Source organism: Xenopus tropicalis, chromosome 6, assembly GCF_000004195.4.
Source record: "Xenopus tropicalis strain Nigerian chromosome 6, UCB_Xtro_10.0, whole genome shotgun sequence".
Lineage (NCBI taxonomy): Eukaryota > Metazoa > Chordata > Amphibia > Anura > Pipidae > Xenopus > Xenopus tropicalis.
Window position 1 is genome coordinate 29,047,525 of NC_030682.2, and position 27,529 is coordinate 29,075,053.

General features: G+C 39.5%; 1 protein-coding gene across 1 annotated transcript; it reads left to right on the plus strand.

Moving 5' to 3' along the window:
- Positions 1 to 3,553: 3,553 nt before the first annotated feature.
- On the plus strand, positions 3,554 to 26,563 carry steap1 (six transmembrane epithelial antigen of the prostate 1). The gene is made up of 5 exons (XM_031904465.1): positions 3,554 to 3,614; positions 20,798 to 20,895; positions 22,214 to 22,720; positions 23,998 to 24,162; positions 26,230 to 26,563. The coding sequence occupies exons 2-5, from the start codon at positions 20,806 to 20,808 to the stop codon at positions 26,479 to 26,481; spliced, it is 1,014 nt and encodes a 337-aa protein (XP_031760325.1). The 5' UTR covers positions 3,554 to 3,614; positions 20,798 to 20,805; the 3' UTR covers positions 26,482 to 26,563.
- The last annotated feature ends 966 nt before the right edge of the window (positions 26,564 to 27,529 follow it).

Sequence of the window (27,529 nt, forward strand, 5' to 3'; positions counted from 1 at the left end):
GTAATACTGTCTAGGTAAATATTTATATACAGGTATGGGACCTGTAATCCAGAATGCTAGGGAACTATTTGGGATAATGGGTCTTGCTGTAAATTGGATTGTTTTGCCTCCAGTAAGGATTAATTATATCTACCTTGTGATTACATACAAGGGACTGTTTTATTATTACAAAAAAAAAAGAAATCAGTTTTAAAAATGTGAATTAATTTATTAAAATGGATGGCCCAATTCAGAGCTTTCTGGATCATGGGTTTCTGTAAAACAGACTGCAGGGTCATAATAAATACTGTACAGTGCAGGGATGTTTCCTATATAGTTGAAAGAAATTACTTCAAACTAGAAGGGTGGGTTGCACTGTATAATACTACATTTGAAACATTTTGACCTTTACTAGGCATCGTACAAAAGAGGTTTGTTTTTTTTTCTGTTGCTCAAAGTATGTGGAGAAATACAAAACTGCTTAGCTTATTCTCTTTCTTCAAGTATTGTGGAATTATCTGGTATATATATATATATATATATATATATATATATATATAACCAGTCCACAGAGAGCACTCATGGCATAAATGTCCATAGAAAAAATCCTTTATTCAGGCATAATATCTACATGTTTCGATCCCATGTGGGGGATGTCTGGAATGGATGCATAATATAAGCGACAGTACATGGAACATAACTACAACTAAGGTCCCCATTCAATTGGTGTTTATGAGTACACAGTGAACTATACTGGGAGTGAATTACAGTACTGCTTGAAATATAATCTGAGCCCAATCACGGAAGAGTGCAATCAAGTATGGCATAAAAATGTTTTAATAATTGTATTGGATACTGTACAGACCAAGGGTAGTCAATTCCTTTACAGATAAAGTGGACATTATTACATTGAAATCTGGATTAGAACTCAGTGATATAAGGAAGCCAATCAAGAGCACTATAAGATCATTTAAGACCTTGGTAAACCCCGCTGCTATTGGAATATGAAATGTGTTGGTTTTTTTTTAATAAGAAATGGAGTAATTTAGATGATATAATGCTGATTGTCATTATCAATTCTATCTAATTAAATATTTCAGATTAATTTTAATGTGTATAAATAAATGAATTGTTTTTAACACTGATTATGATCTCCACCCATTTTTGATTATGAATTAATTGAGACTTATAACCAAGTGCAATCTAGAGGGTGCTGTTTTCTATAAATTAACTAAGTTTAATTATATAGCCTGACGCACTGCCACTACAAGTGGCTGAATTGAGTCTGTTAAAGCAGGAGTGCTCATAGGCAACAAGCAGTTTTATGGTGGGTCATTTCCATTCTCTTTATTCTTTTTTTCCGATTTCTTTGTTGAGATGTCAGTACACAGTACAGTTAGCCTTAGAATACTGGGTACACTTGAAATCGTTTGTCGACTCACTGTATTTTGGGACTTGAGTCAAGCCGCTTCCTAATAAAAAAGAAGGCTATTAGTCATTAGAGTTAAATTGTATTCCAAGAAAAATGATCACCTTACTGTGCCTTACCATCAACAAGGTTATGAAGGTTGCAATAGTTTATTCCATTGTCCAGGACGATATACCATGGTTCTGATACTGAAAATGCCTGTAAACATTAGATTTGCAACCGTAAGTGTTATACATATGCCTGAATCTTCTATAAACTGTACAAGTTAGAAATATACAGGTATTACTTGTTTTCTAGTCCTAGAGCGGGCGATCAGAAAGCCTTCCTGCACTTGCCAATAAACTGATGACATTAAGAAGGTATTAGGGTGGGAAAGGCAACCTTTAGGAACTCCCAACACCCTTATGTCAGCTGAGCTGTTCAGTCTATGTGGGCAGTTGTAGTTTTGCAACCAAAGGATGCCCATTCCTCCTTAATGGGGCAAACAACTAATTGAAATATTATGTATACCTACTGTCTATATACTTACTGTCACATAACAAGTAAGTCTTCTTCCATATGATTGCAGTTTAAAGGACAAATCATCAACATAGTTGTGTGCCCGGCTGGTGTGCTTTGCCACTATGTAGTGTGGATCAGCAGACTGAAGCTAAAGGGGACAAAAAGTTAATTGCTGGTATTCAGATAAAACAGTGCTAAAAATCATAATAAAAAGTATGTGTTATACTATACATACATGTCAGAGACAACACAGTGGGGGTATTCAGTAATGTTAAATATTAACTGACTGTCAGGTTCATAGCAGAAAAGTATTCCATGTGGGTCCTTTTGCCTTGAGGGCTAATGTATAAAGGAACCTACTGGAAGCTTTGTGCAATTCTCCAAGGTGAGCTGGGGTTAAAGATCATAAAGAACTCTCTAGCCTTTGCTGAATTAGCACACCCAACAATATCTGTCAGTGGGATAATAACTGGAGGGCTGCAGTTATGCCTAATGTCTATATTATAGAAATCGAATCGTTGGTATGTGCTTTTTCATGCCTTACAGGCATGTTATGTGCTGGGTTTACTTGGAAGGGTTAAATTTGATGGACTCTGGTCTTTTTCCAACCCTATGTAACTATGTGTTTTCTTCCCCTTTATCACAGCTAAACCTTAAGCCATGTCTCTTTTATATCATGTTTCCCCAAATTGTACTTGATAGTATCACAGACCCAGCTCTAGCAAAGATATACATATCCCAGGACCTACTCTCTGTTGAACGCTGCCTCACATTTCCACATGAAAATTGAGAAAAAACATTCTGGCAAGAAATGCTACATATATTTAATAAAAGGAGAACATGCCACCATATGCTGTGACCAACATAAGTCACTTTATCTGTGAAACATATGGAGCAGAGATCTGCCATGGACACCTTCCAACAAAGCAAATGCAAAGAAGTTTGGCAGGCACGCCAATAGTTGCCTCAGATTTCACTGAAGTGTTACTACTAATATATATAGTGGCCAGCGCATTTGCTATTGTAATCCTTCAGGGGAATATTATCTTAAAACTATACCCCTGAACAATGTAGGTCTCTAAAAGCATTTAGCATACACTGGCTCATGTGTAAAGCCCTACTTCCATATATAGTATGTGCCATTGGGTAATCCTAAATCCTAAATAGAAAATTATCATTTTAAGAATTAAGCCGCACTTTTGCCTTGAAGGCGTTTGCTTTGCAGCATATGGAACTTTACTTACACTTTATGCTCATTAAATGTTACTCAACCCCAGTCCCCCAGGGTAAATATACTTGAGAAAAGTGCTTTTAATGACAAACATATCTTTAAAAATGCCCTTAAGAGAAATAAATTTAAATGGTTATATAAGGAGGTACCTTGGCCTCCACTCAAAAGATGTTTGGCAAGTGCAGCATATAAAAAAGTATGGTTCCCTTATCAGTTATTCTGCATCAGATATTAAAACCATTTTAATGTTTTTATTATCTGTTTAATGTTTTGCTCTTAAAGAGGCACTGAAAAAAACATGTTCTGGAAAGATGCAACAGCACCACCCCAGGAATTCTGCAGCAGACCCAAGTATTTTCGTAGCCATGTTCTGTACTCACTTCATACAAACATCTCTCTCCTCCTTGCTGGCAGGTGTCTATGCTTGTCCACTGCTTGATCTGTGTCACCAGTGCTATGTAGACGTCATAACAGGTAATTCCGAATCTCCTAAGTTACCACAAAGCAGCCAATTACATGAATTAGGAAACATACTGTGCATTTAGGATTGTCACATTATCCCCTTTAAAAGAATATATATAGAAAACTGACACCTTGAGGGGTTGCTAATAACCATCATAGAATGGTTTTGCATTGGCAGTAAAATGGTTTGAATTGTTTGACTCTATGCAAGAGATGTTTTGCTTTATCTGTTTTTGTTAGATGGATAATTTGTTTGCTTTGTGCACTGTTCGTGTCTGTGTGCCAGGGATACTGTGTGCTGGGGATACCAAAAGAATACATTTAGTACATTTGTGACTTGCCACATATTCCTTTCAGTCCAGGAAAATAAAAGACTGTATTGAATCAGTTTGGGATCCCAAAGGATTACACCCAGTTTTGTCAATTGCCAGTTTAAACAATATGGAAGGAAACTGTGTAAAATACCTCTACCAGCAAAGACCCACCCAATCATATTTTGTGCCCATGCAGGTATGAGACCTGTTATCCAGAATGCACGAGACCTGGGGTTTTACGCACAAGTCTTTCTGTAATCTGGATCTCCATACCTTAAGTCTAATTAAAATAATTTAAACATGATATAAACCCAGTGGGATTGTTTTCCCCAATAAGGATTCATTATATATTAGTTGGGATCAAGTACAAGTTACTTTTTTATTATTACAGAGGAAAATGATTTTTAAACATTTGAATTACTTGATTAAAATGATGGGAGCTAGCCTTCCCATAATTCAGAACTTTCTGGATAATGGGTTTCCATATAACAGGTCCCATACCTGTACCTAAAAAATTAAAAGCAGAAATGAAAGCAAAAGAGCAGTAGAAACGTAAGGTACATACCATTCTAGCTTGCACTGAGCATGAAGAGGTCCTGCTACAATGGAACATGGAAGAAACAGCAGCAAAGCTGCCAGCTGTCCAGTCTTTACATTCATATTCATTTGTACTGACCCTTTCTCAGATCCCTGGATATCACAGCTGCTGGATATATGTGTGGCACTTGGAGTCACAAGGCACTTGGAGTCACAAGAGTGCAAGTAGCATTATCATGTGCCTTGTGTTAGCACAAATTGATAGGACATGCCAATTATCCTCATTTCCCTTTACACCAAATATAAAGCTCAGGATTATTTTTCAACAAGAGAGATGGGTAAATGAAATTTATATTTAAGGGGTGGTTTACCTTAAAAATAAGCTCTTAAAGAAGACGGAAAGGTAAAAACTAAGTAATCAAAAAGGTCTATGTAAATAAAGCCATAAACAATCACAGAAAAGCTGCACCTGAGTCCTCTATTAAAAGAAACACAGGATTTATTTTTTCTTTTGTGTACACATGTTCTTCTGTGTCAGACTTCCTGCTCTCAGAATAATCCTTTAGGGCATGGCACGAGTCAGCTCTCTCCTCTCTCCCTTCTCCTCCCCTCCTCCCTTCACTACTTGCTCCTCCTCCCAACTGTGCTGTGTATTCTGAGCTACCAGCAGCTAGATCTGCAGCACGGAAGCAACTAAGACCAAGCTAAAATGGCAGCTGCTATCTTACACAAACAGAGGGAGCTTCTAGGGCTGTTTACTCAGATATGGTAAAGCTTTCTACAGAATAAATATAGCGTTCTAGCTTGCACTATTGTTGCTAATATATTAGCAATAAAATGCCTTCTCCTTTAAACACAAACTATCAACCACTGTTTAGTTGCTAGGACCTAATAAGCCTAGTAGGTCATAAGAAGTCAGCACAAACCCACAAAAATCAGAATTGCTGGTGCACATCACTTGGCAAGCACACTAGGCAAGACAAGGCTCACAACAGCCTTTCCTTACACTACTGGATACATGCTAATTAACACAATTTATATTTATTATCAATGCGCCATATATTGGAGTTCCCTTTACATTCCAGGCAGGGGCGGGCCAAGCCGACCGGGCGCCCTAGGCAACCCGGTCGGCCAACTCCGCCCACCTCCCCGCCCCCCCCCCGAACGGCGCATGCGGGGGGCAGGGCGATTAGATTGGTCATTGCCTCCGCCACTAATGACAAGCGGCGGAGGCAATGACAAAGTAGCACTAGGGGTAGGCAGGAGAGGCTCCTGCCTGGCGCCCCCCAATCATTGCGCCCTAGGCAGCTGCCTCTTCTGCCTACCCCTAGTTCCGGCCCTGATTCCAGGCTAAATTTCCACAGTACAATAAAGCAGTGATTATTATTATTAGCATGTTTTTATAAAGTGCCAACATTTTTCACAGCGCTGTACATATTCCACAGCTCTGTGGGTCCCCAACTAGTGGCTTGCGAGAAACATGTTGTTCCCTGTCCCCTTTAAAGTTCTCCCAGTGAATTGGAGACAAGTTTTGGAAACAAGTTTTGCAGCCCACATGGGGCTACCAAATAGCCAATCACAGTTCTTATTTGGCATCTCCAAAGAACTTTTGTTCATGCTTGTGTGGCTGACTCACATTTGTGTGTGGATCACAAGTGATAAAGGTTGGGGATCCCTACAATACAAGGAACAAAATGTTACTAATTACTTGAAACACTTGCAAAGGAAAATAAGTACTCATAGTTAGCGCTTATCTCTTAGTCCATTAACCATATAATTTGTCCACATGTAGAGCATCTGTAAAAAAATGATAATTGTCTACCCAATAAACGAATCCATCCATGGCATAACTTTGGGACACCATTAATAAAATGATATCTTAATTGATGCACCCCGTGATCCATGACGCTTACTACACCCTACTTAGAGTTAAATGCCTGATGCCGTTGGTGTTACAGTCCCTCCTTGTTACGATTGTCAAGCCACCAGCTGATAAGAAAGTGAGAGAACTGTGCAAAATAATTTGGGGGTAGTGATGAAAAATGTACTGAGAATTGTTGCTGAGCAAAAAGAACCATAGCTTTGAAGTAGAGTTGGAAAAGGTTTAATAACAAGTGAGATATTTTTTAGATTTAAAGAAAAAGTCTAAATATGGAGACATCATGCTATCAAGAACTCAGTTCTTTACTCTGTGAATAGTTCCATTTTCTACCAGTAGGTGTCAGTCATACATACAGTGGCTTGCAAAAGTATTCGGCCCCCTTGAACTTTTCCACATTTTGTCACATTACAGCCACAAACATGAATCAATTTTATTGGAATTCCACGTGAAAGACCAATACAAAGTGGTGTACACGTGAGAAGTGGAACAAAAATCATACATGATTCCAAACATTTTTTACAAATAAATAACTGCAAAGTGGGGAGTGCGTAATTATTCAGCCCCCTGAGTCAATACTTTGTAGAAGCACCTTTTGCTGCAATTACAGCTGCCAGTCTTTTAGGGTATGTCTCTACCAGCTTTGCACATCTACAGACTGAAATCCTTGCCCATTCTTCTTTGCAAAACAGCTCCAGCTCAGTCAGATTAGATGGACAGCATTTGTGAACAGCAGTTTTCAGATCTTGCCACAGATTCTCGATTGGATTTAGATCTGGACTTTGACTGGGCCATTCTAACACATGGATATGTTTTGTTTTAAACCATTCCATTGTTGCCCTGGCTTTATGTTTAGGGTCGTTGTCCTGCTGGAAGGTGAACCTCCGCCCCAGTCTCGAGTCTTTTGCAGACTCCAAGAGGTTTTCTTCCAAGATTGCCCGTATTTGGCTCCATCCATCTTCCCATCAACTCTGAGCAGCTTCCCTGTCCCTGCTGAAGAGAAGCACCCCCAGAGCATGATGCTGCCACCACCATATTTGACAGTGGTGATGGTGTGTTCAGAGTGATGTGCAGTGTTAGTTTTCCCCACACATAGCGTTTTGCATTTTGGCCAAAAAGTTCCATTTTGGTCTCATCTGGTCAGAGCACCTTCTTCCACATGTTTGCTGTGTCTCCCACATGGCTTGTGGCAAACTGCAAACGGGACTTCTTATGGTTTTCTGTTAACAATGGCTTTCTTCTTGCCACTCTTCCATAAAGGCCAACTTTGTGCAGTGCACGACTAATAGTTGTCCTATGGACAGATTCCCCCACCTGAGCTGTAGATCTCTGCAGCTCGTCCAGAGTCACCATGGGCCTCTTGGCTGCATTTCTGATCAGCGCTCTCCTTGTTCGGCCTGTGAGTTTAGGGGGGCGGCCTTGTCTTGGTAGGTTTACAGTTGTGCCATACTCCTTCCATTTCTGAATGATCGGTGGAACAGTGCTCCGTGGGATGTTCAAGGCTTTGGAAATCTTTTTGTAGCCTAAGCCTGCTTTAAATTTCTCAATAACTTTATCCCTGACCTGTCTGGTGTGTTCTTCGGACTTCATGGTGTTGTTGCTCCCAATATTCTCTTAGACAACCTCTGAGGCCGTCACAGAGCAGCTGTATTTGTACTGACATTAGATTACACACAGGTGCACTCTATTTAGTCATTAGCACTCATCAGGCAATGTCTATGGGCAACTGACTGCACTCAGACCAAAAGGGGCTGAATAATTACGCACACCCCACTTTGCAGCTATTTATTTGTAAAAAATGTTTGGAATCATGTATGATTTCCGTTCTACTTCTCACGTGTACACCACTTTGTATTGGTCTTTCACGTGGAATTCCAATAAAATTGATTCATGTTTGTGGCTGTAATGTGACAAAATGTGGAAAAGTTCAAGGGGGCCGAATACTTTTGCAAGCCACTGTATGTGTGATTGCTACTGGAACTTAGAGAGACTGTCAAGTCTTTGGCTTAGCAGAGTTGTCACAGAGATAAAGCCACACTATATGCAAATGGAAGGGGATAAGGGCCATTGAAGAGACAATCGCCAAAAAAAATACCCACAAATACAAATAAAAGCTCTTGTTGCTTTACTACTCCCAGCAACCCTCCCATTGTACTGATGGGGATATGTATAGGTTCTATTGCAGCAGGATCTAGGGACAAAACATGGGACAGGGGTGTTTGATTGGGATTTGGTGGGTTCCCTCAATGCAGAAGCCACAGGTACATAGCCATATGCACAGAAACAAGCCCCTTCTCTCACACACAGCATCGTGTGACCAGGCTGCACAGAGCCATATTGTACCGCACAGTCTCTCACACACAGCATCGTGTGACCAGGCTGCACAGAGCCATATTGTACCGCACGGTCTCTCACACACAGCATCATGTGACCAGGCTGCACAGAATCATATTGTACCGCACAGTCTCTCACACACAGCCTCGTGTGACCAGGCTGCACAGAGCCATATTGTACCACACAGTCCCTCACACACAGCATCGTGTGACCAGGCTGCACAGAGCCATATTGTACCGCACAGTCTCTCACACACAGCATCGTGTGACCAGGCTGCACAGAGCCATATTGTACCGCACAGTGTCTCACACACAGCATCGTGTGACCAGGCTGCACAGAGCCATATTGTACCGCACAGTGTCTCACACACAGCATCGTGTGACCAGGCTGCACAGAGCCATATTGTACCGCACAGTGTCTCACACACAGCATCGTGTGACCAGGCTGCACAGAGCCATATTGTACCGCACAGTCTCACACACAGCATCGTGTGACCAGGCTGCACAGAGCCATATTGTACCGCACAGTCTCACACACACAGCATCGTGTGACCAGGCTGCACAGAGCCAGTCTCTCACACACAGCATCGTGTGACCAGGCTGCACAGAGCCATATTGTACCGCACAGTGTCTCACACACAGCATCGTGTGACCAGGCTGCACAGAGCCATATTGTACCACACAGTGTCTCACACACAGCATCGTGTGACCAGGCTGCACAGAGCCATATTGTACCACAGTGTCTCACACACAGCATCGTGTGACCAGGCTGCACAGAGCCATATTGTACCACACAGTGTCTCACACACAGCCTCGTGTGACCAGGCTGCACAGAGCCATATTGTACCACACAGTCTCTCACACACAGCATCGTGTGACCAGGCTGCACAGAGCCATATTGTACCGCACAGTCTCTCACACACAGCATCGTGTGACCAGGCTGCACAGAGCCATATTGTACCGCACAGTGTCTCACACACAGCATCGTGTGACCAGGCTGCACAGAGCCATATTGTACCGCACAGTGTCTCACACACAGCATCGTGTGACCAGGCTGCACAGAGCCATATTGTACCGCACAGTGTCTCACACACAGCATCGTGTGACCAGGCTGCACAGAGCCATATTGTACCGCACAGTCTCTCACACACAGCATCGTGTGACCAGGCTGCACAGAGCCATATTGTACCGCACAGTCTCTCACACACAGCATCGTGTGACCAGGCTGCACAGAGCCATATTGTACCACACAGTGTCTCACACACAGCATCGTGTGACCAGGCTGCACAGAGCCATATTGTACCACACAGTGTCTCACACACAGCCTCGTGTGACCAGGCTGCACAGAGCCATATTGTACCACACAGTCTCTCACACACAGCATCGTGTGACCAGGCTGCACAGAGCCATATTGTACCGCACAGTCTCTCACACACAGCATCGTGTGACCAGGCTGCACAGAGCCATATTGTACCGCACAGTGTCTCACACACAGCATCGTGTGACCAGGCTGCACAGAGCCCATATTGTACCGCACAGTGTCTCACACACAGCATCGTGTGACCAGGCTGCACAGAGCCATATTGTACCGCACAGTGTCTCACACACAGCATCGTGTGACCAGGCTGCACAGAGCCATATTGTACCACACAGTGTCTCACACACAGCATCGTGTGACCAGGCTGCACAGAGCCATATTGTACCACACAGTGTCTCACACACAGCATCGTGTGACCAGGCTGCACAGAGCCATATTGTACCACACAGTGTCTCACACACAGCATCGTGTGACCAGGCTGCACAGAGCCATATTGTGAAACAAAACGATTTTTTAGTGTGAGTGAAATGTATAACCCACTCCAGATACCTTGTGCTTCGGTTTAAACAAAAAATACTTAACTCTGGAGCGCCCTCCTCTGTCCAGACTTCCCAGATGAGGCCTTATGGGGTAAAATAAAAAAAAAAAAAAAAATATATAGCATAATACAGTAATATAATATTAATAATCACCCCTCTAAACGTGTTTGTATCTAAAACAAATCTTGTGAACACCACTACCAAATTTAATTCACTTTTCTGTGAAAACACATGACTACAATCCACCGCAAATTGTTTAAAGTTCGTGTCTATTTAAATAAGTGAATTTCCGTATTTCACACTCTTCCGTGACTTCCTTTTATCCTTAACCAATTGTGCATATACTTACAGACCAACACTATGGTCTTGGAGCTTGTAACAAATTCCCTCGTGGTAGAACTATAACTCCAAGCTTCTCTTTTTCCACTTTCTCCTGCTGCTGGACAAATATACAACAGACATGTGTATAATCCTAAAACTTTATTCTAAAACATTATTCTTAAAATTAAACTTTTAATATGTTTTAAAATAAAGTTTTAGGATTTTACACATGTCTGTTGTACAGAACAAGGCTTCTTGGTACCTCCAGCACCTCAACTTACCCACCTGGTATGGTGCCCACAGGTAACTGCCTAATCTTTCTCTAGGTCAGTCTCTTCTTTAAACATGTCCAGACTCTCTTGCCGCCCCTAACTGTTTGGCTAAAATGTCATCTCCTCTTTTGTATACCTTCAGATATTTTTTTCTTGTAAAGCCTTAACAAATGGTCTGCTTTATAAACAGCTGCAAGGTCTCACATCTTTAAATGATGACTTTTCTCCTTTTTCAGAATAAAATGTTTAAGGCACAATTCTCAACAAGTTTTGTGCTTGGGAGAAGGGAGGAACTGACCAACATGTACCCAACATGTACCCACCACCATAACAAAGTCCAAGAATTACAGGCCTGTACAAGTTTAGCAGTCCCACATAGCAGAATTTAGTTTATAATAATGTAACATACAAAGATAGCAATTTCAGTCCAAAGCCACTAGATGTCACTATGTAATAATATCTAAGGAATGAAAAAGCAGTATTTTCCCAATATTTGATACCATATAATATATAGGGCTGCATTTGTTCTAAAATATACTCAAGATGTTTTTGTTAACCTTCGGAGGTTAAATCTATAATGGGTCTAAACATAAATTACATTATTCACATTGTAAATCACAATTATTTGCATTGTGAAAATGTATTCCTCTGTGTGAACAAATGTGCCTTTGCGCAAATTTAATATGGGCTTTGCGTACACGGAAACTGTTTAGCGACAACTTCCAACAGTGGAAGAAAGTTTGCAAATTTTATTGTTTGTGCCAGAGCGCAGTGTATGTAATAAAACTTCTTAATGAAAAAGTTACGTTTGCTCAAAAAGATTTTGCCACCTTTACGTGTGCTTTCAATAGTTTACAATGTGCAAGTAAAGTTCACAATGCAGTTACAATATTACATTGCAAAATTTGAATTTTTATTCTTATTTGTGCACATTTTTTTCCTTTTATGACTTTATTATATTCCCCCATATGTTGACTTTATATTTTTCTGGATTTTACATAACTTTTTCGTGGTCCCCTGAAAAATATAAAATTTGGATTCTACTATGGTTTAGATCCATGCTGCATGGCTGCACATAAATCAGTTACTAGAGGTGAGAGGAAACTCTTATGAAATCAACAGGTTTAAACTGAAAATAAAGCATTTTACTAAATGTGTTTTTTGCACCAATTAAAAGATAATTCATGATCATTTCTTGCCTCGCTGCCGGCAGCTTGCCAAATTCCTCGTCACTGATTTAAAAATGTGAGAGACATTATGCTCCCACCAATAGCACAATCACTTTCATAGATGGATTACCGCACTTTTCACATTGTTTGGTTTGTGGTGGTATCTGACATCATAATTTAGGGGGCCATTTACTAGCTGCTGGATTTTTATTTCCGATTCAGATTTTTAACGCTAAAAGTCGCGGGGAAAAAGAAGGCGCAACTTTTTTGAGATCTGACTTGTATCCAAACAGCTAAAAACAAGAATCTGACAATTCGCCAGCTAAAATGTTCTGAGATCATGAAGTGATGCTTCTTTTGCCTCAAAAAAGGTTTTGGATTTTGTAATGCTGGTTTCGACAGTTCAAAAATCTAAGTTTTCGGGTCAATAATTAGATAATGTGGCACTATCACAACTTGTTTCTGTTCTTTCTGCAAAGAACAAAGGGTGAGCATAGGATGGAGCAGGCAGCAGATGCAGGATCCAAATATAGAGCTCCATAAAGCAGAATTCTGCTAAAATGCTATTACGCCACCATTACGGCCTAGGCACCATTACGCCCTAGGCAGGTTTCTCTTCTGCCTACCCCTAGTTTCTGCCCTGCTGGTTAATACTCTTATATAAAGCTATGTAGGGGCACAACCTATTTAACCCGGGGTCAGGTCTTTCAAATGCGAAAAGGAGAAAGAACATGGTTCTGCAAACCTTCATAACCATGAGAAGATTAATTTGTGTACATCAGGCCATTTTAATTGAACGTTTTCTAGTGCCAAAGTCATCTTGACTAACTAACCCTCTCCTGGCACTAGGGCATTTGTTATAATGATATCAGAGCCGTTGGTCTGTGATTAACCATATCAGTGAATGACTGAAATAGTGAACTTTAGTTTTTCCTTGCCTGTGTTTTTGAGTTATAGGAAGGAGAAAGCACTGAAGAGTTCAAGTTGGGTAAATGTAATGAGCACAAAAACAGGTGATAATAACATAACATAGAAGTAGCATCTATTTGTATCCCCTGTTAACCTCTCTTAAAATGTAATATATTTACATTGTTGTTGCAATTGCCTTAGCTGCTTAATTCATGTTTCTTGCCAAACTGTAAACCATGATTGTTTCTTTGTCTGAAAAAGGGCAACTAGCCAAATGTCTGCACCTAGTAAAATTAGTATTCTCTGATTATATACTTGAATTTAGTACTTCTATTTCAATGCAAGCACTTCTGCACAGCATTTTATACATTACTATAAGCACCCCAGCCATTCACAATGACCCAAAACCAAAAAAGCTGAAATTTGTTATTTAGATGCTGTATTCAAGTTCTTAGTCAATCACAAATATTTAATTCACTTGGCAGCTTAGTTTTACCCAAAAAGCTACTGGTGGGTCCAAAGCTAGCTTTTGCATTAAGTTTCTGAGAACAAGCTGTTTATCAGTGAGTTCTAGCTCTTATGTTTCATTTGCAGAAGATGGAACAGTGGCTCATTGGTAACTCCAGCATCATTACAACAAACCTTTAAGTATGCCTACAGGCAGCAAGTCCTTTAATGCATCCCAACTTCCCCTCTTCCTAATAATAGGGCAGATTCCATGCTATGAGGAAACTGTATTTTATTGTTCATCATGAGAAAACACTGAACTCTATGAGTAAATCTGGAATTGAATTTGGTAAGTCTCAATGAATTCAGCCTGGCCCAGTGTGTTCAGAGGTGGTCAGAGAAAGTATGTCTCCCATGCATAGAACCTGACAACATACTGTAATTAAGGGAGATGGCATGTTGGGTAAATGTAATAAGCACAAAAACATTTAAAAACAATAACATAGGAATTGAATTTATTTGCATCCCCAGTTGACTTCTATTTCAGTGTAATGTTTACAGTGTTTTTGTTTCTTGCCAAACTGTAAATCATTATTGCTACTTTGTAAAAGGGCAACTATCCAAATGACTGCGCCTAGTAAAACTAGAATTCTCTGATTATATACTTGAATTAAGTAGCTACTTCTGATTCAGTGCAAGCACTTCTGCCCCTTGAGCAGCCCTTATTCATTACTATAAGTACCCCAGCCATTCACAATAAACCGCCACCAAAAAAGTGGATCTTTAAAAGCATATTCATTTCAGTAGTGTTTTTGCTGTTTCGGTGCTGCATATACTTCTTTGTCATTGACAAACTTTTTAATTCACTTTATATTTGGTAGGGTGCTTGCTTGCTAGCTTCGTTTTTTCCTGAAAGCTGTTTGTTAGTGGGTGCGACGCCTCTCACCCAGCTAGCTCGTGTGTTTAGTTCTGAGAACAAGTTGTTGAGCAGCATTTATATTCAGTCTCTCAGGGAAAGGTGTTTGTCAGTGGCTGCTACCTTGCGTATTCTGGTTTTTAAACGCAAGTTATTTTGCAGTGGGTGCTAAATCTTGTGTTCAGTTTCTTAGTAGGTGCTAGCTCTTGTTTTCCAGTTTCTAAGGCCAAGCTGTTCCTTATTGGGTCCTAGCTCTTGGGTTCTGTTTCTCAGAGTAAGCTGTTTGTCGCTCCCCTGTCCCACATGGGTGAAACACACCAGCAGATAACACACTGATTCAGCCAGCTTCTGCCCCTTAGAGCAATTATGTTTAGTGTTCTAATTACACTAGTGCCACACCGGCTGATTTTACAGAGGCCAAGAGTCAACCAATACACTATCCTCTGCCGGTCCTGTGTGTGCTCTCTGTAAGCCTCATGCAGACACATGGAGCGGATATCCACATGAAAATGCATTCTCACTCGTTTCCATTCTGAAATCTGCTGCACCCACTAGGCTGACCCAGTGCCTGTGAGTGTAGACACAGGAGTGGGCAGATATCAGCAAATTGTCTGATTCTCGGCCTGCATTTATACTCAGGCCAAGAATGAGTCTTGTGTGACACTAGCTCACTCCTATTAAAAATAAGCATGCCCAGCACCTAGTAGGGTGAAAAGGGGTCCTTGTACCAGAACCTAGAAGGTGAGTGACTAGGTGGTTACTGTGCCACTACTTTAATATAAAAACCCACTATGCCATTTAATGCTGTGGATCACTATAACATTTTATGCTGGGGGTCACTGTGCCACTTAATGCTTCAGGGTAATGTCACACAGGACACTTTATTGCCCCCGATAAATCTTTGTTACCACAGGTGACAAACATCCCTTGCTCCCCCTTGTCTCCTTCCTACTGGCTAACGTGCAAATCGCTGTTGGTGAAAAATACTGGGCGTGACTTTGCAAAAGTTTCCTTGTGGGAAAACTCCAGGCTACTTCGGGAAGCAGAAGCATGCTTAAGTATGTTTTCCCACCAGTGATTTGCATTTTAGCCAATGGGAAGGAAACAAGGGACATTTGTTGCAGGCAACAAAACAACCTGTGTGCCATTACCCTTACGCGTAGATCAGATGCATGTTTGATACCTGTATAGGAATTGTCATACAGACATGTTAACAGTCATTTAACTTTTTTTTTTATCTCTAACTAAACACTTAACAAAAGACTGTAAACAGAAAAATATAAGTTATTAATATTAATCAAACCCCTTGAAAACTCCACTTTCTGCATGCTTCTGCAAAAGTTCATTTTTTGGCAGCTCTTCCAACTTCAGTGTCTGTTGGTTAAGGAAACTAATTACACATGACAATGTCTCATTATGAACATGATCAAGGCTTGAAGGCTTTTGAAAGTTTTACTAGGAGTGCAGTAGGCAAATCTGTAGGCGTGCTAGAGACGTCTTAGCAGAGGGTGTGTATTGCAGAGGGAGGGCATACAGGGCTTACAACTCCCCGCAGCAAGCTTTTCTCTCTTCTACTTGCACAGCTGTCTCAACATTTTGGTGAGTTTCTTCTTTACAATTAAAATAATTTGTTTCTCTCTGATACGGATGAGGTTTTAATTGAACATCCTGCAGTCAGCTTAACTGGTGTTAATAGGTGTTAGAGTTTTATTATATGAGACTGCCTGGGACAATACACTGTGGGCACGTTAGACTGACTTGACAATGGGCTAAACAAAAATACTGTAGGCAAAGGAAAATGTGCAGTGGGGGGGGAAGCTATTTCACACTACACAGGGCAAAGGCTTCTCAGGGTATAACATCAGAAAGCCAGTACTGGATATTACATATTGCTATATACTTTTTCTGTTTGTAGGAAACCAGTATTAATCCTATAAAACTACAGAATTTTATTCCCGTGCAACATTTCATTAAATGAAAATTGATATTTAAGTTTCTATGCCTTTTAAACACCATAGTTCCACAGAATGAATGAGCAAAGGAAGAAGATTGTCTCCATTGAGTATTCGGCTCTCTGTATGATTTGTTTGTGCCAGTGGAAGAGGAATGTTGCATTTGGGTGCCATGACCCTTCCTTCCTCACTCTGCCATAAAGGATAAACTGGTTTGAGCAGATGACTGACATTCACACACACTAACAGCTCTTTTGTTTTTCTGTTTTCTGAAGGACAAGTATTCTGTTGGCCATAACCATTTTCCCTTATTACATGTGGCTGGACTGACTCTGCTAACTCTGTCAAATGCCTGAGGGACTTCCGTAGATTAGTCTTTTATACTGGGCCTGTGTAGGGCTATTTGGGCCTTGTTTACTTAGCAGGGCCTATTTTGAATCTCAGTACGGACATGAGTCACACTATGCTTTTCCCTATTAGAGCGTTTAATAGTTCACAGAAAAGATGTGATCATTCCTTCCTATGAATTACAGAGCTCTATCCTAATAGACTTTGGTAGTTGCAGTTTACAACAGCATGATGCCACTGTTCATTTTTTTGTAGGCAATCTGTGCTTAAACTGGTAATTTCTCAAATCCATCCACACTGATGAAATCCAGACAAGCAGGTACAGCACACTGGCATTACTCATTTTTTTTATTAATTGACCATAATGCAAGTCTTTCATTCAGTGGGGAGTAACCTCTAAGTTTGTCAGTGGTTCAGTATTTGCCGTGCCCACAGGCCAGACTATATTTCTTTGAATGAACCTTCCATCTTGTGAAAAGTGGCAGAAAAAAAAATCATCTGGCAATATCTTTGCTTGTCTTAATTTTGATACTTTACTTTACAGTCCTTATTCATTCATTTTGAACAGTAGCACTTTTCAGAACTCCTACAAAAAGCATCTGTCCCTCCTGGACATAAATAAAGAATATGTGGTGGAAAAAAGTTTGAGAAACAAGGTGGTATGAAGACAAATACAGAAATGCAACATTAGTATCCTGTTAGTTACTGATTAACAAGTTACTGTAAGGGATAACCAACCTTTAATAGACCAGCATTTGTAGAAGTACAGGGGGGATTCTGGGAGTTGTTCTGATAATTGTTTCCTACCTGCGCTTATTGTTTAAGACATACAGTAATAATGGTAGTGCTTTACCAGTGGTTCCTAAAGTGACCTATGTACCTGTTTATTCAAAAACAAAGTTGATTATCATATGATAATTAATACATGTATTGTGGCCCACTGATATCTATGTACTATGGATACTGATCGGGTCAGAATTGGGCAAGTTTGAAGATGTCTTCTGCCAACAAGCTATGTTGGCGAGAGCATGGTGCATTGGCAGATAAGGTGAGTGAGCATCAGACAACTGTAACAATAAAAAGGCAGCACATACCCTGTGTGGCCCTTCATATGTTCATCCCCCTCTGTCCATTTAACCTTTGGGCCAGTCAGAGAGCATACCTGATTGGTTCATGTATGGCAGCCTTCACAGTCACAGTTGGACATTAGTTCATGCTTTAATATTTTTGTAGCCATGCTTGGGAAACCATCATCCCTTCCAAATGTTGTTGACCTTCAGCTCTCATACTCCCAATTTAGCTTTCAGTAGGTTACAGTGAATAATAGTCAGCAGTTGTTGTCAATAGTTGTTCATCTCTGCCCTAAGTTGTGTCAGGAAAATGATGCACACATGGTTTTGGCATCCCACACTTCTAAAAATGCAGCCCTTGGCCAGCTGCTGTTTGAAGCACAGCCACAGTTTTTAAATAAGTCACTATTCTGCAATTAAAATAACAATGGGCAGGACGAGGAGAGAGCAATAGTTTCACAAGATTTTAGGATCTTTATTTGAAAGACATGCAGTTAATACCATGTATGTTGAAAATATGTCCTGGGAGTGAGTAGTCCCCTTGACAGTGAAAAGAGTAATGAGGTTGGATCGAGTTCCAAAAGGTAATATTCCCCTGCATAAATAGTAAGAGAATGGACTTGTGCAGACAGATTGTGGGGCTGCCCCCTAGAAAATTATTAACCAGTGACTTTGGGAGATCAGCCTGAAGGCCAACCAGGCAGAGAACTGGGTAAAATGCAGATTTGTTTTCCTAGATACCCTGGGAAAATAGTTTAAAGAACAATTAGGGTGAGACTTGGAATGAACAAATATTATCTGCTCTTGATATTCATGGAACTATGGTTGAATGGCTGGTACAACAAGATTTTCATAACTTAACTATGAGCTAAGGGGGCGCTCTGCTCAAATAGTCATAAAACCAGTACTAGTGGGAAGATCAGGCTGAGCAGGAAGACATGTATCTCCCTTACTGTACATCTGCCTTATGCATCCTCTGTTCTACTGTCCACACTGGTGTGAGGCCTCTGGGGGCCTTTTCACTAATCTCCCCCACAGTTCATTTGAAAAGAAAAATGCTCATCTGTATAAATGTTTTTATTTTCCATGTTTTTTGTTTGTTTATTGTGTTCATCTGAAACAACTTGAGAAATATATTTATAAAACGCTTTAATATGATGAGTTGTCAAAGCCTTAGAAACAAATACTTACAGTTTCAAAAGTAGTGTAATAAGCAGTGGCAATTTTTTTGGGGGGGGAATTAACTTTCACCTCCATTTACACCCCATAACACATACGGTAAAATTCATTATATTAGACACTAGCATGTAGTTAGATCTATAACTACATGCTTTTTTATGTATTTATATAAGTTAGTATGTAATTACATAAATAAGACACAACCTTGTACAGTAGTTTGCCTTGGAGATCTGTTAATAGTTGCTACTCAGTAGGAATCATTTTGTAACACTGGGCAAATTTGCTCCTATTTATTTCCCATATCAACCAATTAGCTTTCAAAAGCCTACTGTGGGCAGAATACTGAAAGGAAACATCTGATTGCTTACAAAATCACCTCCATTTATAAAATAATTGTGATGCCAAAAATGAACATATAGCATTTACCTTCCTACAATTTTCTCAGCCCTGCGTCCATAGATTTTACTTGTATGAGGTGCTTGTGCACAGTTGCCAAGAGACAAACAGGTTTTAGAGACTGAAGTCTGTAAAAAAAATTTGCTGACGTTTTAATGAAAGAAGTTTTTGTTTCCTTACGTTCTCCTATGCCATCTCAGGTGACTGTGAAAGTGAGAGTCACATGGTTTCTGGCTGTAGTATGTGCCGTGTCTGCCTGCGTATTCACTCAAAGCAAATAATCTGTTTCGGTGACCCATGCTAGGTTGCCTTCCCTCACGTGTTCCTGATTGTGTAGGGCTCAGAAAGTAAATAGTGCTCACAAAAACTATATCACTAATTTCTACATGTTCTTCTATTTCTTCTTTATACATTGTATTTTCCTTTTACATTTTTGGTGCATTACAATTTTTATTATTAATATTTTTAAGGGATGCAATGTTTTAACCATCCTCCCACGTGAAGTGTAACATTTGCTGCATTATAGATAAGTTAAGAGCTATGGTCTGAGATATAAATCTTGTTATTGTATATAGTCGATGTATAGTGCAGTTCCTGGTTTGTTCTTGTCTGTAGTTGAATCTAGGTATGAGTGTTTGAATACCTGCCCTGGCACTCCTCCTAGGCGTCTATGGAAATCAGATGTGTACACATGACATTCCATGATGTAATTTGGCAAGAAAGACCATGCTATATCCTTATTATTGGGCCATGGTAGATATCAATCCAAAAATATATACACATTTAATAGAATATAGGGAGGGAGCTTGCCAATGTAGGCTACTGTCACACCAGGCTGAGAATCAGTCCCTATGCTTGCCTCAGTCTACCCTTCTGACTGCAAATGGAGCCACTACATCGTCCCTGGTGCAGACACTTTTTGTCCAGTTCAAAACACTGAGAAAACTGGTCAGAAATCCAGCCTATTGAGTGTCAGTGATGCAATAACCCCACCGTGGCATCATAACCCCACTGACATCACCGTGCCTGCCTCTTTTGTCATCATTCCCACCCCCAACATCACTGGTCCACCTTTGATACCATCTGCACCACCCCCTTTGTTCAGCAAAGGTGGTACAAAATTCTACAAAATACACATTTAGAATGTATGTAATTATTAGATAAAGTATTGTAAATATTTTATAATATAAAAGGTTCAGTTTATTAAACAAATTTCAACTATAGAATTTATTTTTTATATAGTGACACAATATATGGAGTGCTGCAAGAAGTTTTATATACTTTTTCTCTTCATAGAGTTCCCCATGGCAGATGGACATTTGTATGATTTACCAAGTAAAGAAGAAATCTGGGTGCAGCAACAATGGAAAACTGTGGACTGCAGGGATAAACTGGTAATACTAGAGTGTTTGTTTTTATATTAGAGCAGGAAGAGAAAAACTCTCACATCTTTTACCCTATAAAACTATAATGGCTGACATCCAACTATTTCCCAACGTGAAGATATATGTGTCCTGCTTTTAAGTCATTTCAGATATTAAATGTTCAAAGGATCAAACACTGATTGTTTGCTAAGTTTTCAGATAACAAAACCTCTGACAAAATCATTGACGTTGGCCAAATAAATAACTAAAGACTTATTGAGATAACTCAAAGTTCAAAATGTCCCATTTCTAGTACAGGTATGGGACCTGTTATCCAGAATGTTTGGGACCTGGGGATTTCTGGATAAGGGATCTTTCCGTAATTCGGATCTCCATAACTTGTCTGCTAAAAATCATCTAAATATTGAATATACTCAATAGGCTTGTATTGCCTCCAATAAGGATTAATTATATCTTAGTTGGGATCAAGTACAAGGTACTGTTTTATTGTTAGAGGGGAAAAAGGAAATCATTTTTTAAAATTAGAATTATTTGCTTATAATGGAGTCTATGGGAGATGGCCTTTCCGTGATTCGGAACTTTCTGGATACCGGGTTTCCAGATAAGGGATCCCATACCTGTATTTTTATTTTGTAACAACAGGAAACAGATGTGAAAGTATACTTTTGAATGTAAAAAAATAGCACAATATTATGAAGCTTAGAATTCATTGAATGTTTCCAGTAAAACCAGGTGTGTGAGATAAATAACCTTAAAACAGAGAGATGGTACATCAGTTTGATTGCATGTGACTGGCCCTTGACTGGCTACATGGAGTGACTGAAGTGTTGCTGAGGGATGGCCCAACATACTTTGTTCTCCATTTAAACTATGTACCAACCAAGCATATGAGCATAAATTGGCCTTATCATACTTTAAGATGATGATAGATAGATGATAGATGATGATGATAGATAGATAGATAGATAGATAGATAGATAGATAGATAGATATATGATAGAGTTTTGTAGCCTGAGAGAGGATGCAGTAGAATAATGAAAAAAAATAAAAAGGAATATCATCAAAGCACAGATAGTCAGGATATTGTAAGTAAGTAGTATGTAATGACTAGAGTAGCCATTAGAATTTGTTCACAGATATATGTAACTGTGCTTATATTAAACTGTCCTGAATATGTACCAGTGGCTCACTATTCTGTATATATACTGTATATGTACTTAATTTAGCAGTCACCTTTAAACCCAAAAAAGTTTGTGTTTAGGTTATAAATTAGAATAATTTTAAAAATGCAATGGGTAATGTGCATTTCTATGTTTTCTTCTTCCAGAACGAGGATTGTAGGTCAGAACAGGAACAAAATAATCTAGAACACTCATCCCATTCTGATGTCTCTGCGTGGAGCTCTACCAGTCCCAGAAATGGAAGAAATGCTGGACTGTTTCCCGAATGGCATTTACCTTTAACGATAGCCTTAGTTCTGGCACTCATTGTGTCTATTTACACTTTGGCCAGAGAAGTGCTGCACCCATTCCTTATGAACAATAAAAATGAATTCTACAGAATTCCAGTGCTTGTGGTAAACAGAGTTTTGCCTGTGATCTCCATCACTCTTTTGTCCTTGGCATACATGCCTGGAATCATTGCCGCATTTTTACAGCTTTACAGGGGCACAAAATACCAAAGGTTCCCAGCTTGGTTGAACACTTGGATGCTTAGACGGAAGCAGTTTGGACTTCTGTGTTTTTTCTTTGCTGTAATGCATGCTCTCTACAGTTTGTCCTACCCAAGTAGAAGGTCCTACAGATACAAGCTTCTGAACTGGGCTTATCAGCAGGTAATATTCTTTAAAGTCATAGATAGAAAATGTAATATGTCCAAGAAATGGCCTCCTTTCCCAACTTCCCCCTATGCCCAATGTATTGGTAGTATCTTTGATTTTGTTCTCCTCACATCCAATCAAAACATATATTGTGATACTTTCAGCTACTGAATATTTATAAAATATGACTTTTCCCATTAAAAATGTCTACTGAAACCCTTTACTGGTTGGCCCAGCACCATCCTTTAAAAATGGAGTAGCCAGGATAATAAACCTCAAAAAAGGGAAGATTGTGTCATAATTACTATTCTTTTCCTTTCCTGGATAAACTCCATATCAGTACTCACCGTGATAGCCCCTCCCACTTGCTCCCATCAGAAAGACCCTCCACAAATCTTTAAAAGTCCAACCCCACCCTCCTACCGGCGTCTTTGTAACAAGCATCTAGGACTATTGATTTTCAGAGGCAACATCCTGCAAAATGAGCCCAGTAAACATAACAGCTTGACAATCCTAAAAGCGAGATATTATAACACGGTGACATCAAAGTGTGAGGTACTTACCCACACATGTAATAAAAGTTTTGCTCAGTAGAAGTAACCCATAGCAACCAATAAGATGTTTGCTTTTAAACAGGTGACCAGTAAATCTCACCTGCTTATCAGTTGCTAGGGGTTACTGCTCCTGGGCAAACTTAATGCCTTTTATTAAATAACCCATTTACCTGCATTAAAAAAACACTAATTCAAAACTTCACTATAGCGGCACCCCTTCTCTTGAATCCCCTTGAATCCATGCTCAATCAAACTTCCTAATAGCTTTGTCTTTAAAATGACTCCTGATCTTGCAGACACTCAGACCATGGCTCATTTATAAACTATGGGCAAATTTGCACCTGGGTAGTAACTCATAGCAACCAATCAGATGTTTACTTTCACTGTTCTACTTACATCTAACTGAAAAAAGCTATATGTTGGCTATAGGTTACTGCCAGGTGCAAATTTGCCGGGTGTTTATAAATAAGTATTGCTGTCATTTATTTGTTCATAATCTGTATGTTTGATGTTTACAACTTTCTAATGTACTGCACTAAAGTATATAAGTTGGTGCTTCATAAACACTTGTAAAATAATAAAACAGTACATTGTCATTCATGGCAATTAACCCTCCAGGTCCCAAGCATTACAGAAAATAGATCCTATACCTCTTATAAAAGTAATAATAAAAATAAATAATAATGATGTAAAGAATACATTTAGTTTGAATAGTACTGACCTTTTCTTCTCCTGCAGGTTAAACAGCAAAAGGAAAATGCTTGGGTTGAGCATGATGTTTGGAGAATGGAAATCTATGTGTGCCTTGGAATTCTAGCCCTTGCTGTGCTGAGCATATTGGCTATAGCATCAGTCCCCTCTGTAAGCACCTCGTTGTCTTGGCGTGAGTTCCAGTTTATTCAGGTACACACTGAAACATTCTTTCCTTATTTGTTCTTGATGAGTAAAGCTAGAAAATGACACCCCTCCACCAAAAAAGTCATACAAATTCCCCATTCAGAAAGAATTCCACACATCTTGGTGAAGCTTTTACTGAATGACAGCAATCAAGCAGCTATTTAAAGGATATTAATAGCCTCGAAAATGTAATTTGCAGTAAGCAGTCCTCTAAAAACCACACATGCCAGGGATACAGCTCTATATGGATCTACCTAGCCATTTTCTGTTACCACTGTGGCCCTGACGCTGAAGTGGTGCTGTTGACTATACCCTTTATTCCTCCTCAATGGGGCTCAGTTGCTTACCTAGCTGGAAATTTCTTAACTCTTATCAAGTAAGGTGAGCTTAACAGAAGCTATCCTAACATCCATGTAATATTGAGTATAAACACTCTCCCCCTGGGCACTACTCTAAGTCAATTGTCCTCAGGCCCTTACATAGTAACTAAGGAAGTTATGTTTATAAAAAGACACACGTCCATCAAGTTCCACTTTTATCTATATAAAACCTGTCTAGTACGACTGATTCCGAGAATTCCACATTGTCACAGCTCTCACTGTAAAAAAAACCTCTTCTAATTGGAATGGATGTCCTCGTGTCTGCTGAAAGAACCTACTGGTACCATTATATATTTACACATTGTTATCATAGCTCCTCTTCTCCAAGCACATTGTAGATGGGTCCTTACCACAAATCTATGACCCTTTACATACAGCTCAAAACCTTAAGAGGACCTTTCCCTGTCATGTACCAATGAAGGCCTAGTGTATGCCCACTATTCACTCCCTTATATAGACTCCCTCCACTTTGATTGAGAGACATTGAGGTCTTTCACTAAGGTGATTTTTTAATCAGGCAGAGAAAACAACAACAAGCAAGTGTTTTAAAAAAATCAGACTGCAAATGTGCTCAGGGGGACACTTTCTATATACAGTATATATATATAAAGCTGGTTGTTTTGAGAATAATGTACCCCCTTTAATTTAAATCTGGTAATGTAGTAACACTTGCAAATGTTTTGTAAACAATTTTCTAGGCTGATTTACAAACATAGGTGCTAAATTGTGCAGTTGCTAATATCAGCCAATCATTAAATATTTTTAAACTGTCTACAACAAGTTAGAAAACAAAAACAAAGACCTGGTTGATTGCTACTGGCAACTGCACTTTTACAATTTAGCACATAATGGACCAGATTCAGTTTGATGAGAAAAACTTCCTTATTCAATTCCAAATTTTCTTTTAGACTTCTATGAAGTTTTCATGAAATAAACCATGAGATAAGTTTTTCTCATGGAACTTAAATCTATTTTTATGTTTGTAAATAGGTTTGGAATTAATTTAGAAACTTAAAAGTGTTCATAGCTCTGGATTTAGTTTGAGTAAGACACTGCAAGAATTTTGAATACAGCAGGGGTGAAAATCATTGAGCAGCATCATAAATAGAGAACATACAAGCTTTCCTCATTACGGAGAGGCCCAGCCCACATATAATCCTAATGCTGATGGAAATTACCATTGACAGTGGCGGGAATCTCTGCACAGAGTGCTGTCATGTGTGTAAGTGTGCATTTTGCATGCAATCAATTATATTGTGTCATGCCTTAGCATGGATTAGGAATGTGTGGAATGTATTATTGAATCAGGATTATGGGTGGCAGTGATCAGATGACAGAAAGAAACTGCAGAAAGATATAACAATAAAAAAAGTTTAATATAAATTCCTCAAAAATGTTGTTATAAAATGCATACTAAAGCTAATAACTCACAGGGAGGTTTTCATGTTAACTACATAATTACTCACTTCAGGGCGTATAGTTCACATCTTGTTCTGGATTGGGGTATACATTTATATTCACAGGACAATAAAGGGTTTTTTAAGATGCACAGGATTCCATGGGTTTGGGGGCAGGAGACTGACCATGTAATATACAAATGTCAGCTTAATGAATACGCTGTTAAAGCAACAAGATCTGTGCATCCAATCCTATACTGACTGGTTTAATTGAGCCAACTTTTCTTTCTTTACAGAGAAAGCTAGGATATATGGCACTGCTCCTTTCCACTCTCCATGCGCTGGTGTTTGCTTGGAACAAATGGGTCGATGTAAATCAGTTTATTTGGCACACACCTCCTACCTTCATGATATCTGTTCTACTCCCCATTATCGTTCTGCTTTGCAAAGTCATTCTGCTCCTTCCCTGCCTGGACAAGAGACTACGGAAGATCAGATCAGGGTGGCAGTCCAGCAAAAGGACTCAAAACAAATGTGTGCACTTGTAGCACCTATTCACAATGCAGTCTTCTACTTTTGCACATTGTTTTTTTTATATGGTGTTATTTTTACAAAATATTGCAAAATCCACTAGTAGTTCTAACTTATTAAATTGTGGGTGATGCACCCGTTTTTTTGCACTTGCCCTGCACAGGAGAGGCCTGGTCCAGTGGAGAAGCAGAAATGTGAACACATATATCAGGGAAATAACACTGGTAGAACAATTGGACTTTGTAAAAAACATTCTGTTCCTAACTTTATGCCAGAAAATATCAATTCATTTGGGACTTCAGTGTTCCATAAGCACTTTACATATCTTACATACTGCAATTTGCTATTTTAAAGATAGGGGTTTTTCACCTTTGAAATAACTTTCAGTATGATGTAGAACAGGGGTGGCCAATACATCGATCGCGGTCCACCAGTCATTCCCCCGTGGATTTCTGGTGGACCGCGATGAAGCCGGGGATGTGGAAGTGCTACATGAATGCGTACGTACGCATTCCCTGGTCATCGGTCACGGATGACAAAAGTCTGGCCACCCCTGATGCAGAGTATTTAGCTTTTTGTTCAGCTGTTTTCCAGTTTTAGATTTCAGCTATCTGGTTGCTATGACCCAGTTTAACCTAGGAACCAGGCAGTGGTTTGAAAGAGAAACAGAAATATGAATAGAATAGGAAGGTCTGGACTGGGATTTAAAATAGCTCCTGGAATTTTATATACACATACTGTATGCCCAAACTGCCCCCACCAGCCCAATAAATAGTGACTGTCAATGGGATATTACAGCAGCCTCTCTGGCATTCGCCAGAATCCACAGATTGCCAGTTCAGGACAGAAAGGATGGCCTATAGAGGATAAGTGATAAAAGTAATAATAACAATAGAACTTTAGCCTCACAGAGCAATAGTTTTTTGGCTGTTGGGATCAGTGACCCCTATTTGAAAACTGGAAAGATTTAGAAGAGGAAGGCAAATAATTTAAAAACTATAAAAAATAAAGACCAATGGAAGAATAGGCCATTCTACAACTTACTAAAAATTAACCTGCACGTAA

Bases quoted from the DNA above. Each gene is read 5' to 3' on its own strand.
- steap1 (XM_031904465.1), top strand. From the start codon at position 20,806: ATGGCAGATGGACATTTGTATGATTTACCAAGTAAAGAAGAAATCTGG. The intron at 22,721-23,997 runs GTAATATTCTTT...CTTCTCCTGCAG, and splicing joins TGAACTGGGCTTATCAGCAG to GTTAAACAGCAAAAGGAAAA. The intron at 24,163-26,229 runs GTACACACTGAA...CTTTCTTTACAG, and splicing joins GTGAGTTCCAGTTTATTCAG to AGAAAGCTAGGATATATGGC.